The 19,461-nt window shown below is 47.1% G+C and overlaps 1 protein-coding gene across 1 annotated transcript; it reads left to right on the forward strand.

Moving 5' to 3' along the window:
• The first annotated feature begins 4,722 nt into the window (after positions 1–4,722).
• Positions 4,723–18,972, forward strand: TRIM11 (tripartite motif containing 11). Its single transcript, XM_006894029.1, has 6 exons — positions 4,723–5,130; positions 8,296–8,391; positions 13,151–13,381; positions 17,518–17,540; positions 17,632–17,732; positions 18,428–18,972. The coding sequence occupies exons 1-6, from the start codon at positions 4,723–4,725 to the stop codon at positions 18,970–18,972; spliced, it is 1,404 nt and encodes a 467-aa protein (XP_006894091.1).
• Positions 18,973–19,461: the final 489 nt, after the last annotated feature.

A 19,461-nucleotide genomic window follows, 5' to 3' on the forward strand; every position in this document is an offset into this window, starting at 1 on the left:
CTCCAAGGACCCACCAGGTTTAACCCTCTCCAGGATGAATCTGCTTGTTTTCCTAGCAGTCCATGGTACATTCAATACTCTTCTCCAGCACCACAGCTGAAAGGCATCAATTCTCCTTTGACCCACCTAACTTTAGCTATAATATCCCTAGTACCCCAATCTCTCTTAAACCCAGACTGCACATCTGGCAGTTCTCTGTTGATGTGATGTTCCAGTCGTTTTTGGATAATTTTTGGCAGAAGTTTGCTTGAATGTGACATTAATGATATTTATTCATTATTCAACTTTAACTTGAATATGAAGCAAAATAAAATATCATGGTTTAGTCAGACATACCTTAGTCTTTAAACAGACATCCTTGCTCTTTTTCACTTTAAAGAGGTCCTTCCTTGACAGTTGATTTTCCAATGTGCTGAAATCCTGATGACACGTGGTTCTAATCCACCAGCTGCTCTGCGGGATAAGACTGGGCAATCTCCTCCCATGGGATTAACTTGCCTCTGAAAACCCACCAGAGGGTCAGCTATGGGTCGGTTCCACAACAACAACAACAATAATCTGTATGTGTGCTGGGTTTGTGTGTACATACGAATGTATATAGAGAGAAAGGGGGGTGAGAAACAGACTCATTTAAAGGAAAATTATCCACCTCAGGAGGCTTCTCCCAGTTCATGTAGCTAGAGATCAATGAATCCGAGGTTGCCAGGTTAAGTCAGGCTCTTATTTGTTTGTTTGTTTTTGTAATGCAGGCTCTTGATTCGAGTGTTAGAACTTAAGATGGTAAGCCTGATGCAAGATTCAGATTGGAAAAAAATCTAAGGAGTACACTAAATCACAGTCATGAGTTTCTTTTATACAACTGGAGAAAAAGAATCATGACTAGATCATAGGTGTTGGCAGTTATAATCCATAATAATTACAAACAGAAGTACAGAAATGGGCAGAAAACTATGACTGAGGTATATATACAATTACAGATTGAAAGGGGTTACAGGAGGCCTCAGCACTCCTTGCCCTTAAACCGACAGGTAAGCCATGCCCTGACCACCATAATTATTTTCCGTAAATTGTTAAGGACAAGCCCAGGTGAGTGCCTGGGTTTTGTTTGCAATCCCCTAGGTCAAATTACTCCTCCCAGGATTTATCTGGCAGTTATGCTCTACTTTCAACTGTTCTTTTTCTGAGGCCAAGGCCATGTTATTGTTACGTGCTGTTGAGTCAACAGCGATTCTATGACTGGAGCTGAACCTTTCCCTATTCTGAATCAATCTCACTGACTCTGGCACATCTAACCCCATTGTCACAACCACTATGTCAATCCATCTCATCCAGGGATTTGCTCTCTTGCACTAACCTTGAACTCTTCCAAGTATGATGTTCTTCTCCAACTAAGCTGGCTCTTCCTAACAATATGCCCATAGTATGTGAGATGGAATTTCAAAATATCCAAGGAACAACCTGGTTTCACCTTCTCCAAGGCAGATCTGTTTGTTCTCACTGCGGTCCACGGTATTTTCAATACTCTTCTCCAATACCACAGTTCAGAGGTATCAATCCTTTCTTTTGTTATCCTTAGCCATCACCCAGCTCTCAGAAGAGAAGACGATGGCTTGAATCAGGTGCGCTTTATTTTTAGACTGACATCATTGCTCTTTAGCACTCTGGAGAAGTCCTTGACAGTGGATTTTCCCAAAGCAATTCATCTTTTGATTTCGTGACTGCTTGTGTTAAGGGTGTTGATTGTGGATTCAAGCAAGATAATACCCTCAATCTTTTCTCCATCCATCATGGTGTTGTCTATTGGCTGAGTGGTGAGAATTTTAGATTTTTTATGTTGACATGCAATCCATATTGAAGGCCACAGTCCTTGATCTTCTGCAGCAATTGCTTTTACATCCTCCTCACTTTTAGCAAGCAAAGCTGTGTCACCTGCACAACTTAGGTTGTTTGGTAAGTCTTCCTTCAATCCCGATGCCACATTTCTCATAAAGTCCAGCATCTCAAATGATCTGTTCAGCATATAGCTTGAAAAGTGTACGGTAAAAAAGGAACAGAGAACCATATGAAGTGAAACAAAGGAGTTTCTTACCAACGCTTGGGCGGGTCTGCTATCTTGGGCCAGAGAAAGGCAGAGTAAGGCAGTAAAGTAGTGCGTGGGGAAGCTACAGGTAAAGTTTTATACGCAGGGGGTTGGAGGTAGGGTGGTCTGGTCTGTGGTCAGCTCTCCGTGGAGGACGCTGACTGGATGCCCTCTGCCCATTCCCATAAATGGAGTTACTCAGGACCCTCTGGTGGGTTGTGTCAAAGCTGACTTAGGCAGGATGTGGCCAGTGATAGTGCTCTCTTCTGATTGCATGTAGCCATCTCCCACCAGGCTGATTGGAATGTCTCCCAAAAGGTCTGTCAGTGTGCAATGTTGTCCAGCTCAGAGGTTGCCTTTTCAAAAAGGTATGGAGAAAAGATACATCCCTGATGCACTGCTTTCTTGATTTTGAACCATAAAGTATTTCCTTACTGTATTCAGACAACAGCTTCCTGGTCTAGGTATAGTTTCACATGAGCCCAATCAAGGGTTCTAGGATTCCCATTCTTTTCAATGTTAGCCAGTTTGTTGTGATCATGCTGGGTAAAAAAAAAGGTTAGACAGAAAAGAGGAAGACCTTCAAGGAATTTATTTGACACACAAAGGGCTGCACCAATGAATTTAAGCTCAGCGTTGATTATGAGGATGGCACTGGATCAGGCAGGGTTTCTTTTGGGGTGCATAAGATCACTATGACAACACCTTGTAACTTGTGCAATAAAGCGAGTCTCATGAAGTTTTTGGCTATTTTAAAGTTATGTTTACTATAGTCTATGAAAGGTGCCACAGCATTATGAAAAAGTTTGAAAAATTGTTACAAAAGGACATGCAGTGAACAGCATGTACTGGAAATGTGGGGAACAGACTTGCTCAACAGAGGTTGCCACAAAACTTCAGTGTTGTTGTTGTTGTTTAATGCCGTCGAGTCGTAGACGACTCATAGCGACCCTATGCACGAACAGCCTGAGCACTGTTCGTACATAGAGTTTCCAGAGGCAAGCCATTTTGGAAGTGGATGCCGCTCCTGCTTCCAGGCTTGATTTAGTCGGGAAGCTCCAGCCAACACTGTCCACCATGGGTGCCCATTACCACGACTGGCACATCACTGTCACAGGCTTCAGCATCACAACAACCACGAGTTACCTCTGTACAGCAACACACAGACCAGTGCTAAACCACCTAGAAGAATGTTTGACAGGAAGACAATTTGAACCTGGCCGAGGGCCACAGATGACAATCACCCACCTTCGGCTTGGTAGCACAGCTTCCTTCCACTAGGCCAACGTAGCTCTCTCTTGGTCGTCATCACTGTTATTGTTGTTTAATGCCGTGGAGTCGTAGATGACTCATAGCGACCCTATGAACGAACAGCCTGAGCACTGTTCGTACATAGAGTTTCCAGAGGCAAGCCATTTTGGAAGTGGATGCCGCTCCTGCTTCCAGGCTTGATTTAGTCGGGAAGCTCCAGCCAACACTGTCCACCATGGGTGCCCATTACCACGACTGGCACATCACTGTCACAGGCTTCAGCATCACAACAACCACGAGTTACCTCTGTACAGCAACACACAGACCAGTGCTATACCACCTTGTTTAGAATATGTAAAAAAAAAAATGCAGTATCTGTAAAGTGCAATAAAAACAAGATGTGCCTGGGTGATGATGTAGTTGATTCATTTGAACCCCCTTTATGTAGCAGTAGTAATGGACTCTGCAAGCTTTTCTTTGGGAAGCCAAATGCTAGTCTTGTTTTACCAGGTGGGTTCGAAGAAGCCAAGCAATTAACTGCATCACCCACGAACCTCATTGGACATAAAAGATTGAACATTTGAGAGTCAATTACCATGAGGCCTGTTGGTCTAGAGGTTTAAGATCTCGGCTCCTAAAATGAAGCTCAAAGGTTGTAGTCCAATAAAGGGAAAAAGATGTGGCAGACAGCTTCGGTATTTACTCCCTGGAAAAACAGAGAAAGATTCACAGTCTGTCAGCAATTCTACCCAATTGGTTGCACGCCAAGGCAGTGCTTTGATTTCATTGGTACTGGGCAAGGTGCATGCATTTCTTTGGGGAGTAAGTATCTCGGAACAATCCACCTGCAAAAATCTTTTTGGCTGAGAATCCTTTTGGCAAAATCCTTTGGGGCTTTGGTGTTGCAACGGGGGCGGGGGGGCGGAGCGGGGAACACAGCCATAATAACACAGAGTGGTTTGCAGGACAGGAGGGGAGGACTGACAGTAGGGTTAGCGAGGCGCAGGTACGCGACTTTGACCCCGTGCAGATCAGAACGCCACTGACAAGCGCACGTACACCGCGTTCGCAGTTCAGCTGGGTGCCCTCGTGCACCCCTCATCCAACCCTATCATTCCAGGGCGACACCAGGTCATTGGTGAATGCCTTTCAATTCTTTCAAGCAAGCGTGCCGCGTGACAAGTCTTAACCAGTCAGAGGCAAAAGCGGGTGGTTCCAAAAAAAAAAAAAAAAAGCCAGCCGCTTCCTGCTTCCGTCGCGCACTCCTCTTCCTGTCCGCGCCCCGGGAGCTCTGCGCTCCCACTGAAGTTGAGGCTATCGTGGACGCTCGTCTGTCTACGTCCAGACGCGGTTCCTAGCGTGTGGTCCTTTTCCTGCGCATCTCCGGCACCATGGCCACCCCGGACTTGTCGGCTAACCTTCAGGAGGAGGCCACCTGCGCCATCTGCCTCGACTACTTCACGGACCCGGTGATGACCGACTGCGGCCACAACTTCTGCCGCGAGTGCATCAGCCGCTGCTGGGGCCAACCCGAGGGCCCTTATGCATGCCCTGAGTGCCGGGAGCTGTCCCCGCAGAGGAACCTAAGGCCCAACCGCCCGCTCGCCAAGATGGCCGAGATGGCGAGGCGCCTGCACCCGCCGTCGCCCGTCCCGCAGGGCGTGTGCGCCGCACACCGGGAGCCGCTGGCCGCTTTCTGCGGGGACGAGCTGCGCCTGCTCTGCGCTTCGTGCGAGCGTTCCCGGGAGCACTGGACGCACCGAGTGCGGCCCCTGCAAGAGGCAGCCGACGACCTCAAGGTGGGAACCACAGAGCCGCAGGTGTTCCGGCGAGCGGGGCAGGGGGGCTTCGTGCTTGCTCCAAGCAGGGGCGTCTGAAGTGGCCTGCAGCAGTGGGACCAGTGGAGGGCTTGTGCAGGGAGATGAGGGGCCGGCCTTAGGTGACGTAGGCCCTTTGCATGCGGACAATTTCCGAGTGTTAGAGAATTGGAGGTAAGCAGAAACTTGCACCGACATGCATCGATATAAATAAGTCTTTTCTGTTGAGAGTAGGGGTGGGGAACGGAAACAGTGAGGAAGCTACTACTGAACTAAAGGACGAAAAGAAGCACACGGTGCAGAAAGGGCCTAGGACCTTTCTGCTTTGCTGGGTATGGTACAGGGAATACTTCTGTCGGCATATGCGTTGTCCCACAACCACTTTTGGCCCGAGATTAATTTGCGCTTGTCCTCCTGTTCCAGTAATGCCTTCCTAAGATCTGAACCAGATCTGGTAGTGAAGAGCATGAGGACCTCAGGAGCTGGTGTTGTCTCCTTAGCCACCAGCTCCTTGAAACCCCAGGTATTGCAGTGTTTTTCAGATGGCAATATGCGTTTTGCAGCCTGGCCAAAGTGTATGTTAAAGGGTGCGCCAAATAAATAGTCTAATATTGAAATCAATGTTCAGCCAAAATCTGTCACTACAATTTCTAGAATGAGGTGATAAATGTTTCCTTCTCACACTGTTTTTTGGCTCTAAAGTTGGTATAAGATCCTTGTAAGGTGTGTGAGGACATGGATTCTAAATTGATTCTGAGGTGTACTAACTAGTACGCAGGAATGTTACTCATTAGGTCTAAGCCTTGCATGTTTTACCCTCTGACTAAGCTGTAACCCCTCAGCACTATTTAGGAACTTCCCTTACAGATCTGAAAGGGGAAGGGAGAATCTCATGAAATAGCCCTTGGCTTTTTCCATGCTGTTATCTACTTTTTAAAATTATTTAAGTAAGGGATATTCCACCAAGTACTTTTATATGCCACCCACGGGCTGTATGCAGAGTTTGGAATGCCGTAGGGTATAGACTTCAGACCAAGTTATGCATACATTTGCTGGTACAGGGACCCAGAAAGAACAGCTCCAATGATGGAATCTGTCATTTCAGTAGAATGAGTATTTAGGAATCCCTGGCTTTATCTCACCTCACAGAAGGAGCCCATTCTCCCTCCACAAGCCTGTCCCAGTATCATAGACTCTGACTCAAGCCAGTTTCCACCATAGTATGACCTAGCGTGCATCAGATAAAAGTAAACAGCCATGGGAAGCAGAGATTCTCTCTGAGACATTGTAGGCAGACACATAAAGAGACTGTCTAAGACTGGGTTGAGCAGGTCAGTCAAGTTCAAAGGAAAGTTTACATTCTGACCTCAGCTAGAGATGTGTATATGCACATAACTAAATGTAAGAGCTTTATTATATTGGTTGCATTCCAATATTTTATGCTCTAGTACATTTTTTTTTTCAGAAATGCTGTTTCCCCCCAAATTGATGATGACTGACAGAGGCGGTGACTGTAGTTTTAGAAGCAGTGGTGGGAGTGGAGACATAGAAGGGAGAACTTGGGAGATGAGAGGGTATATGGATGGATGGGGGTAAGGCCTGTGTTTTCTAGAGGCGACTGGAGGCAGGGTAGAGAGACTGTCCCATGGCCAGGTGTCCAGCAACTGGAGAGTGAGCAAGAACTTGAGCTGAGGCAGTGGCAGCAGAAGTAAAAAGAAGTGTGGAATTGGAAAAGTCCTTCCTGTTCTTGAAATGCCTGATGAAAGTCTTCTGTCACAGTCTTCTGTGCTAAAGCTGATGGTCAAGTGGTCTAAATTCACATCTGGGTCTTGCCACAGAGACTCTTATTATTATCATATGCAGATAACTTAAGGGGGCCTCCAACTAAGGAGTAAAATAGGAGGAGAAAACCAGAAGCTAGAAAAGAGTGCAAATAGGTTCATCATGCTTAGTAAGGTGGAGGGGTCATCAAAAGAGGAAGACCCTCAACAAGGTGGACTGACACAGTGACTGTAACAATGGGCTGAAGTATATCAGAGAGGATGAGGATGGTTCAGGAGAGGACAGGGCACAGATCTCCTGTTCATAAGTGTCACTGTGTACTGTGGTTGACTGATGGCTTAACTGAGTCAGAATGCTCCTTAGAATCGATGCTAGTGAGACTGCATCTCACGTACTTTGGATGTATTACCAGGAGGTGTTAGTCCTTGGAGAAAGACTTGATGGAGTGTCAGCAAAAAGAGAGGAAGATTCTCAGTGAGAAAGACTGACTGTGGCTGCACCAGTGGATCCAGCACAGTGGAGATTGTGAAGACAGTGCAGGATCAGACAGCGGCTCTTTCTGTTGTATGTTACTGGGAGTCACAGTCGACCTGACAATACCTAACAACAATGGCTTACTGTGATTGAGCAGAATGACAAGTACAGGACTTGTAGAGATGCTCAGGAATTGGGAGGAAGGAGCCTGTCACTTGTGATGACAGTGGTTCCCGTGGGAAATTGAACTTCCCCTGGACCCTGTGAACAGACAGAAAAGAGGAGGTGCTTGGAAACAAGATAGGAGGCAGAAATGAGCTCAGTGGCTTCAGCAGCCAGCTGTGGGGGGTCATGGAAGTGTAGAAGGCCATGTTTGATTTGGTTGCGCTGCAGGAAACCTGTCTGCTGATAGCCCTGACCTGAGCTTGGAAAGGTAACAAATCAAAAGCGATTTGAGGCATTGTGGTTGAAGGTGAGAAAGAGGTCCCATGTGAGAATGTTTAAGGGAAGCCACTAGTCTCATTGGTAAATGAGGATGGGAGGTTGAAATTTTTAAAATTCAGTGATAAATGACAGATGCTGCCCATGACACTGAGACCAGGGTCATGTTGGGACTGGCCACTACACACTGGAAGACAGCTTGTCTCCCTCTTTTGTCAATTTTTCCCACTGTTTGCTCTTGGACACAAGTATGGGAATTTAGTCCTGAATGCATAGGTTTTGTGCCATGGGGATTGTCTGTATAGCCCAGATACCACGACAGGGACAGCCTGGAGGGAGTAGGCCATAGTAACTGAATGTGGCTTGCTGCCTGGCAGTCTACAGATTGCTGAACAGGAAGATAAAGGTCTCAATGCCTTTAACCAATCACTATACACTCTCTCTCTACAGGGGAAACTGGAGAAGTCTCTGGAACACTTACGGAAGCAAATGGAAGATGCACTGCTGTTCCAGGCGCAGGCAGAGGAGACCTGTGCCTTGTGGCAGGCAGGTGGCTGCGCCTACCCTGGGCTGCTGAGATCTCGGGGATAACGGGGCAGGCAGCAGGGGCCATGGGATATCTCTCACACTGGAGGCCTCAGCACATAGCAGTGTCTGCTCTTTGGACACTCTCTGTTGAAACTTCCCTCCTTGGGAGCCATGTTGATAGGATTTTTATATGAGATGGTATCTCTGCTCTCAGAACTCTGTTCATAACCCAAAACTCAGGAACTGTTTCAGTCAGATGTTGTTATTGTTAGGTGCTTTCCGATCAGTTGCAACTCATAGCAGCCCTGTATACAGCAGAACAAAACAATGCTCTGACTTTTGTCATCTTCACAATCATTGCTGTGCTTGAGCCCATTGTTACCGTGACTGTGTCAATCCATTTCATAAGAGTTTTCTTTTTCTCTAACCCTTTAATGTACCAAGAATGATGTCTTTCTCCATGATTAGTCCCTTCTGATAACATATTGCAAGTGTATGAGACAAAGTTTGGTCATCCTGGCTTCTAAGGAGAACTCTAGCTGTATTTCTCTCAAGACAGAGCTGTTCCTTCTTGGCAGCTCAATATTCTTCACCATAACTCAAATGGAGTATCCATCTAGTTCTCCTTCCTTTATTGTACAACAATTTTACATACAGATGAAAAGACCATGGCTTGCGTCAGGCACATTTTAGTCTTCAAAACACTTTTTAAAGAGATCTTTTGCAGTGTATTTGCCTACTGCAGGTCATTGTTTTATTTCTGGCTGCTGCATCCATGGGCATTTGTTATGGATACATAATCCTTGAAAACTTCGTCTGTACTCTGTTTATCATGATGTTGCTTAGTGAACCAATTGTAGGGACTTTTGGAGCTTTTTGTCTTGAATTATAATAGTTATTGAAAGGTTTTGATCTTCAGTAAGTACTTCAAGTTTTCTACATCAGCAAGCAAGGTTGTATCATCTGAGTATTGTAGGTTATTAAGCAGTTGTCTCCTTATCTTGATGTTGCATTCTTCTTCATACAGTTCAGCTTCTTGAATTATTTGTTCAGCATACAGATTAAATAGGTATGGTAAAAGGATACACCCTGACATACACATTTCCTGATTTTTAAATCATGCAGTATCAAATTACAGATTCTTGGCCTATGTTTAGGTTTTGCATGAGCACTATTAAGTACTCTGGAAATCCCATTCTTTATGATGTTATCCATAATTTGTTAAGATCCATACAGTCGAATGCATAGTAAAGTATGGATAAACATCTTTCTGGCCATCTCTTTCAGCCAAGACCCATCTGACATCCGTAGTGAAAATCCTTGTTGTTTTTCTTTAGATTCCAACTTGAATTTTTGACAGTTCCCTGTTGATGTACTGCTCCAGTAATTTATTAATTATATTCTGCAAGCTAATACTTGTGTGTGATATTAATGATACTGTTCTGTCATTTCCACACTCTGTTGGATCACTTTTGGAATGAGTATAAACGTGGACCTTTTCTCCTCAGTTGGCCAGGTAGCCGTCTTCCAGACTTCTTGGCACAGGTGGGAGTGCATGTCTGACACTGCGTTCGTTTGTAGAAAAATCCCAATAGGTGTTCCATCAGTTCTTGTAACCATGCTTTATGACAGTACAGCTTAGATTTCTTCTTTCAGTATCATTGGTTCTTGATCATAAACTTCTTCCTGAACTGTTGGAACAGTAACCAATTCATTTTGGTATTTTGTTACCTGCTGTCAAGTTGGAATTGACCAGAGGCTATAAATTGCATGGGAGGAAACTGCCCATCATTCTCCCATGAGCAGCTAGTCAGTTCATACTTACCTGCCTTTGGGTTGACAATATAGCTTTTTAGCACTGAACCACCAGAGCACCCTCATTCAGTATTTGTTTTTATTGTTGTTAGGTGCCATCAAGTCGAGTACAACTCATAGCAACCCTGTGAACAGCCAGCCTGAACCCTACCTTATCCTGTGCCATCCTCACCATCTCTGAAACACTCAAGCTCAGTGAAGAAGTCATCGTTGTCTGTTCATCTCCTTGGAGGTTTTCCTCTCCTTCGCTGATTCCCCTAACTTACAAGCATGATGTCCCTCTCCAGTGAATCACTTCGCCTGGCTACAAGTCCAGAGTATGAAAGACAAAGCTTTGCCGTCTTTGCCTCCAAGGAGCACTCCGGCTACAACCCCCCAAGACATATCTGTTCTCTTTGCAGTCCGTGGGATATTCAGTATTCTTTTTCCAGCACCACAACTCAAAGGCATCAATTCTTCTGTCATCCTTACTCAGAATAGTCCAGCTCTCCGATGTGAAGCAGGTGATTAAGAATACTCTGGCCTGAATTACACCTTAGTCTTCAAACGGACATCATTGCTCTTCAGCATTCTGAAGAGGTCCCTGACTACAGACTTGCCCAGTGCAATACATCTCCTGATTTCTTGACTGCTGGTAGTTGATTGTAAATCCAAGGAAGATGAAATTGTTGACAGCTCAGTCCTTTCTCCATTTGTCATAATGTTACTCTTGGTCTTGTGGTGAGGACCTTTGTTTTCTTGATATTGAGATATAATCCATATTGAAGGCTGTGGTCCTTGATCTAATATAAGAAGTGCCTCAAGGCCTCCTCATTTTTAGCAATCAAGATTGTATGATTTATGTAACAGGTTATTAATGAGTCTTCCTCTAATCCTGATGCAACATAGTGACTCTATATTCTTTCCATCCTTGGATGTGTCTGTGTCATTTACTGTTTTGCCCATAGACTCCTTCATTATTGCTACGCAGGCTAAATCTGTTCTTTAGTTATTTTTTGAGAAATGCCAAGCATGTGTTTCCCTTTTGGTTTTACACAGGTCTTTTCACATTCTATTTCAGTAGAACACTTTGTCTTCTTGAGCCATCCTTTGAAGTCTTCAGTTGACCTCTCTGTATCATTTCTTCTGTTTGGTTAGCTCCTCTTCAGTCAGAAAACCCACTGCCACTGAGTTGATGCTGATTCACAGTGACCCTGCAGTACTGCATTGATGTGGTTTCTGGGGTTGTAACAGTTTATAGGAGGACATTGGCCAGCGTTCTTCCTAGGCATGACTGGTGAATTTGAACATCTTACCTTTTACTTAGCTACCAGGCACATTAATGGACTATGGTCCCAGGGTTCCTTCTTTAGTCAGACAGTACAGAATGATTCTGTACAGACTTTATAGAGAATGTACTCTGAATTTAGGAGCCGAAGAAAGCCACATAGAGATTTTTACACTGTGTAAGTGTGCTTTGCTCTGCAAATTTCTCTCCTTAATATCTAAAACTCAGTGGTGAAGAACATTGAGAGTACATGGCACCCTTGCTCCCTGAGTGCCCACTATCTCCATTCAGTAATGGGCCGATTTACATGGTAAGAGAGCCATATGTGTTGACTCCTAAGGGGGGGCTTGTTTCTGTGCATTGCCTCTGTGATGTGGTTGTTGTCATCTGATCTGCTGCTTGTTAAGTCCCATCGAGTAAACTTGGCGAATCATAGCAACCCTATGTACAATAGCTCTGAAGCCTATCCTATCCTGAGCCAGTCTCATTGTCTCTGACACACCTACCCCCATTAACCCAGTTACTGTGTCAAACCATCTCATCCAGAGTCTTCTTACGCTGTCCCTCAGCCCTTCCAAGCATGATGTTTTTCAAGGATTGGTCCCTTTCTGGCCAAATTATGTAAACAGAACTTCAAAATCCTTGCCTCCGAGGAACAACTTGATTTCATCCTCTTTAGAACAGACCTGTTAGTTATCGTTGCAGCCCATGGTATGTTCAGTATTCTTCTCCAGCACCACGACTCAAGGCATCGATTCTTCTGTCATTCTTAGTCATTGTCCAGCTTTCTGATAACATAGCAAGTAATTGTGAAGACCATGGCTTGGTTCAGGCACACCTTAGTCTCTAGATTCACCTCATTGCTCTTCAGCACTCTGGAGAGGTCCCTGACAGCAGATTTTCCCAGTGCATTTTGTCTTTTGATTTCCTCCTGACTGTTGGTGCCAAGAAAACTGATTGTGAAACCAAACAAGCTAAAATTGTTAAGAACTCAATTCTCCATCTAGCATGCTGCCAGTTGCCACAGTGTTTTGTTTTCTTTATGTTGAGCTTCAAACCATATTAAAGACGGCAATCCTTAAACTTGTGCAGCAAATGCATCAGGTCCTCCTCAGTTTCAGCAGGTATAGTACAGCTTATTGTTGAGTCATCCTCCAATCCTGATGCCACATTCTTCCTCATAAATTCAGCCTCCCAAATGATCTGTTGTCTGTATAGATTGAAAAGCTATGGAGACTGGATACATCGCTGACAAATACCTTTTCTGATTTTGAACCATGCAGTGTTTCCTTGCTCTGTTCTGACTGTTGTCTCCTGGTCCAAGTACACGTTTCACATAAACACACAATCAAGTGTTCTGGGATTCCCATTCTCCTCAAGGTTAGCTATCATTTTTTGTGATCCATGCAGTCAAATGTCTTTGCATAGTCAGTGAAACACAGATAGATAACTCCTCTGATACTCTCTGCTTTTAGCTCAGATCCATCTAGCATCGGCTATGATTTCCCTAATGCGAAATCCACTTCTAAATCTACATCTGGCAGTTCCCTGTCAATTGTTTTTGGATAATCTTTAGTATGTGGGACACCTATTTTACATAGTCTGGTAGAACTCAGTAATTAATTAATTTGAGCATCAGGGAAGAGACCACGGTGTGGGTACCTGAATCTCAGCTGTATATTCTTTCACTTGCAGAAGATGGTCGAAAGCCAAAGGCAGAATGTACTGACAGAGTTTGAGCGGCTTCGCCGCCTCCTGGTGGAAGAGGAGCAGCAGCTACTGCAGAAGCTGGAGGAAGAGGAGCTGGAGGTGCTACCCCGGCTGCGGGAGAACGCGGCCAGGTTGGTGCAGCAGAGCGCCGCACTTGGGGGGCTCATTGCTGAGCTGGAGGGGCGCTGCCAACTCCCCGCGCTGGGGCTGCTGCAGGTGAGCCACCTGGAAGTTACTGGAATGGGGCAGGGCAGGAGGGAACCCTGCTTGCCCATTAGACCTTTGCCCATCTCTCTATGAGTAAGCAGAGAAAGCGTGCGCTAGGCCCTGCTGCATGGCAGGCACTCTTAGGGGTGTGATGCCAGGACAGCTGCCAGTGGGCATTGGTCATGTGAGGGTACTGGAGCAGAGAATGCTGTCTTTGTGATGAAGTGTGTCATGTGAGAAGAAGGAGTTAAAGCCCTTTCTAGGGCTGAGATGAGTGTTATCTTGTGGGGAGAGTCATACCCTACACACCGTGCCTGGCTGGACCTTGTCCTCGCCTGTTAAAATGAAGGGGATGCAGGCTATAATTGCCATTTTTACCACCAAAAGAAGTCCTTTTGTGCTAAAAGAAGAAAATTCATTTTCTTCTGTAAACTCACTGAAACTCATTGCCATTGAGTTGGAACTGATTCATAGCTGACACTTCAGTGGCTTTTCTGAGGCTATAAATTATACAGAAAGACACTGCCCGTCTTTCTCCACCTGATCTGCTTTGGATTCAAACTGCCAAAAATATGCCACCTTTGAGTCAGCAGTGCACTTCCCTACAGACTGTGCCATCAGAGCTCCCAGAGTTTCTCTATAGACTCAAAGAAGTGGCTGGTTTTTCCCTAAGTCATATGACTCATTACTTAGCTCATCTTCGTGCTTGCAGAGACAAGTATGGTTATCATCTGTGCTAGTGAGTAGCAGAGACTATGGACATTTTGTCCCTTCTGTGCAGTCTACAGGAGGAGGGCATGTGACATACTTAAGCTTTGGGAAATGCTAACTTGAGCGTGAGGACTCCTGTGCCCACTGTTCAGGGCCTCCTTTGGGCTTAGTTTGGGCTGTGCGGTGAGCCAGCATTCTAGGGATTTGGCACCAGGGAGTGCTCTGCCTGTAACCACTAGGCTTGAGATGGTGAGAAGGAGGGGTGGCAAGAGGGATGAGAAGAGAGAAATGCTCATCTTTCTCACTTGTCTTCCATTCTCCTCCAAGTACAGAGGAAAAGGAGACAGAAAGACAGACCTGGCAACATCTGTGGGCTTTCACTCCCAAATCCCTTCTGCTTACTCATTTTTGGTGCACTGGCAGCTCTGTGCTCTGCAGGCCTGTCTGCAGATGGTTTTCATCTTCCATTCCCGTCCATCCGGCATCACTGCCTCTGCCTCTGCCCTCAGCAACTTCTCCCAAGGGTGTGGCCCTCTGCTCTGGGAACACATGGGAACTTTCTTTGGCAGTGCCCTTAAGGCAAAACTCCAGGATCTCCAAGTCCAGAGGCCATTTTCAAGAGGATGATGACAAGTGCTTTTTATCTCAGTACTTTGGTTTTGCCAGGATAAGAATGTGGACTTTACAGGCCCTGATGACGAGGGAATGTGTTCAAAGCTCCCAGGAGGACTGAATGCACAGTAGGGGCTTTATTTGTTTTTATCCAGACCTGCATCTTGTCTGTCTGGACGCTTCACTCAGCAGGTACAGTGAAGACTTTCTGTGTGTCCCATGCTCATCTTGTGAGGGTTGATGCCATGCTTGGAGTGATTTAGGCCCTCACCTTGGGGTCAATGGGCAGTGATGGAGGGTGACAGTGTGCTGTGGGTGTGGTGAGGTGCCCAGGACCCTTGGAGATGCCCTAATGGATGCCACCCTGACCAGGCTTTCAGAGCTGGGCTAATGTTTCGGAAACCATGAAAGACCTCACAGCTGCCTGTCCCTGAGACTCTGACTTAATCCAGAACACTTTGCTGAGTCACCATGTGGTTTTTAGCTTGGGACTCTCAGCAAGTCTAGAGGCTGGATAAGAGAAGCCCAGAGAAGAGGTCCGTTCTTGGGTCTCAGATGCACTGAGATTCAAAGTACTGGGCTGAGGAGGGAGAAAGCAGTGGAGAAAGTGGCACCAGACAAAAGTTAAAAGATGGAACAAGCTGCTGAGAGGAAGTCAGACCTGTAGTGAAGGTGTCGTTTGGGTTCACAGCCAGGTTGTCTCAGCTGAGTGGTCTGGTCCAGCCTCCTCTTCTACAGTAGAAACTCCCCACCTCCACCAAGCCTTTCCCTCCACCTGTGACCCTTAGGTCTCAGCTCCTTGGCGATCCTCTGCCCGTCTGTCTCTGACTGAAGAGTAACTCGGTGGAGATACATCTTTTCAGGTGCCCAGCTTCCAGGCTTCTGGGGAAGTAAAGGAAGGGACAGCCAATGGCACGCACTATTCCCATAGGAGTATGACTTAGCAGTGGAGGGAACTGCAGGGTGACAAGAGGCAGGAGATTATACAAGTCCTTCTTGAGGGAGATGGAATGCAGGCTAGATGTCAGAGGGAGTTATCCACGGCTTTACACATGATATTTTGTAGTTCTTGAATTTATGAGGAAATGAGGCCTCGTAGGGCCAGATGGATGTTCAAGAGGCCAGAGGTGCAGGGGTGAATGAGGCAGGAAAGCTGTAGTATAGTACAGGATGCTGTATTCCTAGCTAAGAAGCAAAATGGCCCTCTCCCTGCTCTGTGAGCCTCACTTCGCTGTCTTACCTGGTCCCAGGCTAGTGCCTGGACTGCATGAGGGCAAGGCAGAGCAGGACAGCAGTCCCTGGGTAGCACTGTCCATGAGAATGCACATCTGCTGTGTCCACCCTCAGTTATCAACTGCGTGAGGCACAGAGGCTGAGATCCTGACTCTGTTGGTACACAGCCTCATGGATGCCCTTGGGGTGAGGCAGGGCTTAGGATAACTTCCCGGTGCCCAGCCCCTGAGTTGCAGCCAGCTGCTGCCTCTCGGCCTTGCAGTTGCTGAATGATTTTACAGAAAGAATGTGTGTCCAGGTCACTGCCCTGCCTATAATGCCCATAGTCTCTGTGGAGGGCTCTCTGTCCCCTATATAGGGAGAGGACTGGGTGTGCTTGTCCTCAGTGAGTCCGGGATATCATTGTCACTAAACTCCATAACGTGGCTTTGTCCTATGACAACCCACTTCGCCCATTCCAGGTACCCTTGGGCTAACCCTCTTTAAAACCACGACAGATAGGCATGTTTGCACCCCAGGTCCCATGGCCAGACATGAGACTCAGGCTCCCTCTACCAGGACATCTTTTATTTGTCTAGAGTGACCTTACTTGAACTCAAAAGAGTCAAGGGCTTTCCTTTTTCTCTCAGACCTTCAGAGCCCCCCTCTTTAGCAGACAGAAGTAGCTTCTGTGTGTTACAGCCTTCCTTTCACTGTGTCTGCTGCCTGGAGGATACTTTGTCTGGAGTGCATCTTGACTCTGATCATCGCAGTATTTGACACGGCAGCAGGAGCTCTGGGCTTAGCACTGCCTGGGCATCCTAGTGGACTCCCTCACTTTCATTCATTTGACAGATTGATTGTTGAGTCCCTGCTGTGTGCTTGTCATGCTTCTGAATACCAAGGACATCTCAGGGGACATAGAAAAAAGGCCTCTTCCCAAGGAGTGAACATGATAAAGAAAGAAAGAAATGCTATCATGGGAGATACATGTTATTGACAAGACCAGGGAAGGCTGTATGAAGCCATGGGCTGACACTATGTGGAGCGGGAGGCTCTTAGAACAAGCTGAGTGAGTGAGCCTATGAGGCAGGCAAGGGGAGTGCGGGTGGTGAGGCGGCTCAGGGGTGGGACTCCAAGAGTCACTCAAGGTCGCTGTGACACTGGTTGAGGTCTCACCATAAACACAGTGGTGGCCCAGTCCTGCCTCCCAACAAGGGTGCTGCTGTCTGGGGGTAGAAACCAGAGCACTCAGCCTTTTTGGTCACTGAGGGACCCATACTTGAACACCCAAGTCCTCCAGGCCATGTGGAGATAGTCTAGATCAGGCTCCTCGAAGCTCACTTGGTACCTCCAGGAACCTGTGCCCACTCGGTGCAGTTGCCTGGAACCATCTCTCCAGAAGTAGAGATGAGACTGAGGAAATCTTGGCTTTTCAGCTGTGTCTGGAGGAGACCCAGAGTGGTTTTCTGGTGCATCTGTATTTCTGATGCCCAGGGCTCAAGGAGGTTAGGAGAGAGGAACAGGGGACCAAGTTTCAGGGAGGGCTCCATGGGACTGGGTGCTGGTGGTGCGGTGGCACTGACTGCCACATGTATCTCTCCCCACAGGACATCAGGGATGCCCTGCGCAGGTATGACCCCCCTCTGCCCTTCCCTGGGAAGGTGGGCTGGGTGCGGGTGGGGGCTTGGTCCCAAAAGGTGACACCTGTCCTTTGCTCTCAGGATTCAAGATGTGAAGCTGCAGCCGCCAGAGGTGGTGCCCATGGAGCTGAGAACCGTGTGCAGAGTCCCTGGACTGGTGGAGACCTTGCGGAGATTCCGAGGTAGGTGAGGGGGCCTCTCAGCTCTGTCTGTGCTTCTTGGGGAAGGAAGGACTCAGAAGAGTTTGAGGAAGGTTTAGTCAGATACTAAAAGAGAACATGGACCAGCCAGTGCATCATGGTGGACTCATGTTGGTCTCAGGTGCAAAGTCTGTCCTCAGTCATATTGGCAGACTGAGTGCTTGGCTCTCCTCAGCTTGTTGAGGTGAAAGCTAAGAGAAAGCAAACTCAAGATCTTTAGGTCAGGAGCCTCAACATTCGCACCTGCTAAGTTTAGGAGAGGACCTTGACAAATCACTTGGAGGGTGAACCTCCCACCTCTGACCTGGTATCCATCCTATGTCAAAAAGTGACCATGTGTAACATGGGTCTTTTTATACTGCGGGGGAAGCTGGGGTTTACAGACTAGAAGAAGAAACTAAAAAGCTGCCAGACTTTTGTGGTTACACTGAGTTCCAACTGTCATTGGGTGGCTTTTCCCCCAGTAAAGCAAAAAAGGGAAATAGCTCACTAGGATGATCCCATGCCTTGTCCAGAGTCTCTCTGGGGAAAGGAGGCTGTGAAAGTAGACTTGCTAAGAAATGAATGTGGGCTGCCTTTTTTGGGCTTTTTGGGGAAAGGAACAGACAGCCTTTCAGTACTGTATACTTATTACCTGTGTTTGGAGATGCTGGGGTCACCTGGGACTCTCTCTGCAGGGGATATGACTCTGGATCCAGACACTGCAAACCCTGAACTAGTGCTGTCTGAGGACCGAAAGAGTGTGCGTCGGGGCAGCGTACGACAGGCACTCCCCGACAGCCCTGAGAGGTTCGACCCCGGCCCCTGTGTGCTGGGACACTCAAGGTTCACCGCAGGACGCCACTACTGGGAGGTGGAGGTTGGAGAGCGGGCCAACTGGGCCCTGGGCGTGTGCAGAGAGAACGTCAACAGGAAGGAGACAGGTGAACTGTCAGCTGGCAATGGCTTCTGGATCCTGGTCTTTCTAGGGAGCTATTACAACTCACCTGAGCGGGCATTTGTCCCCCTCCGGGACCCTCCTCGGCGTGTGGGGATTTTTCTAGACTATGAAGATGGACACCTCTCTTTCTACAGTGCAACTGATGGATCACTCTTATTTATCTTCCCTGAGACCTCCTTTTCTGGGACGCTCCGGCCTCTCTTTTCACCACTGTCAAGCAGCCCAACCCCTTTGACCATCTGCCGGGTTAAAGGGGGGCCCGGAGATGCAACAGTACCTTAGCATTGTGCCTGGCCGTCTATAAACCCCCATGTATGTGCAGTACCTTGCAGGGGCTTCCCTTTGCCCCTCACAGCCTCGTACCATCTTCTGGACTCCTTGGAACACGTATGAGGAAGGAGCGTGTCCTTTGTGCTGATGGGAGGAATCTCAGTACGTTTCTGAAAGTACATAGTGAAACATGGACTCTGATGTTTTTGGAAGGTGCATCATGGGGGAGGGTGGCAGAGGTGTATGTGTGTGTCTGTACATCGAGGGTGGGGTGAGGCAGGCGGCATGGCCTTGATCCTCCCTGTTTTACTCTCCAGACACTTATTCACCTGTGTTTCAGAGCAAGAAATTGATCCTTAGGCAGGACCATCATACAATGTTGAGCATCCTTGCCAGCAGCTTTATCTCTTGCCAATAGCTTGATCTTTCTGGCTCTTGGGCCTAGCCTGTGGCCCCAAAGAACTCTCACCAGCACAACTAGGCTGCTTTGAAGGCCAGAGA

This window comes from Elephantulus edwardii, unplaced genomic scaffold (genome assembly GCF_000299155.1).
Source record: "Elephantulus edwardii isolate Elephantulus edwardi_28Jun2011 unplaced genomic scaffold, EleEdw1.0 scaffold00133, whole genome shotgun sequence".
Lineage (NCBI taxonomy): Eukaryota > Metazoa > Chordata > Mammalia > Macroscelidea > Macroscelididae > Elephantulus > Elephantulus edwardii.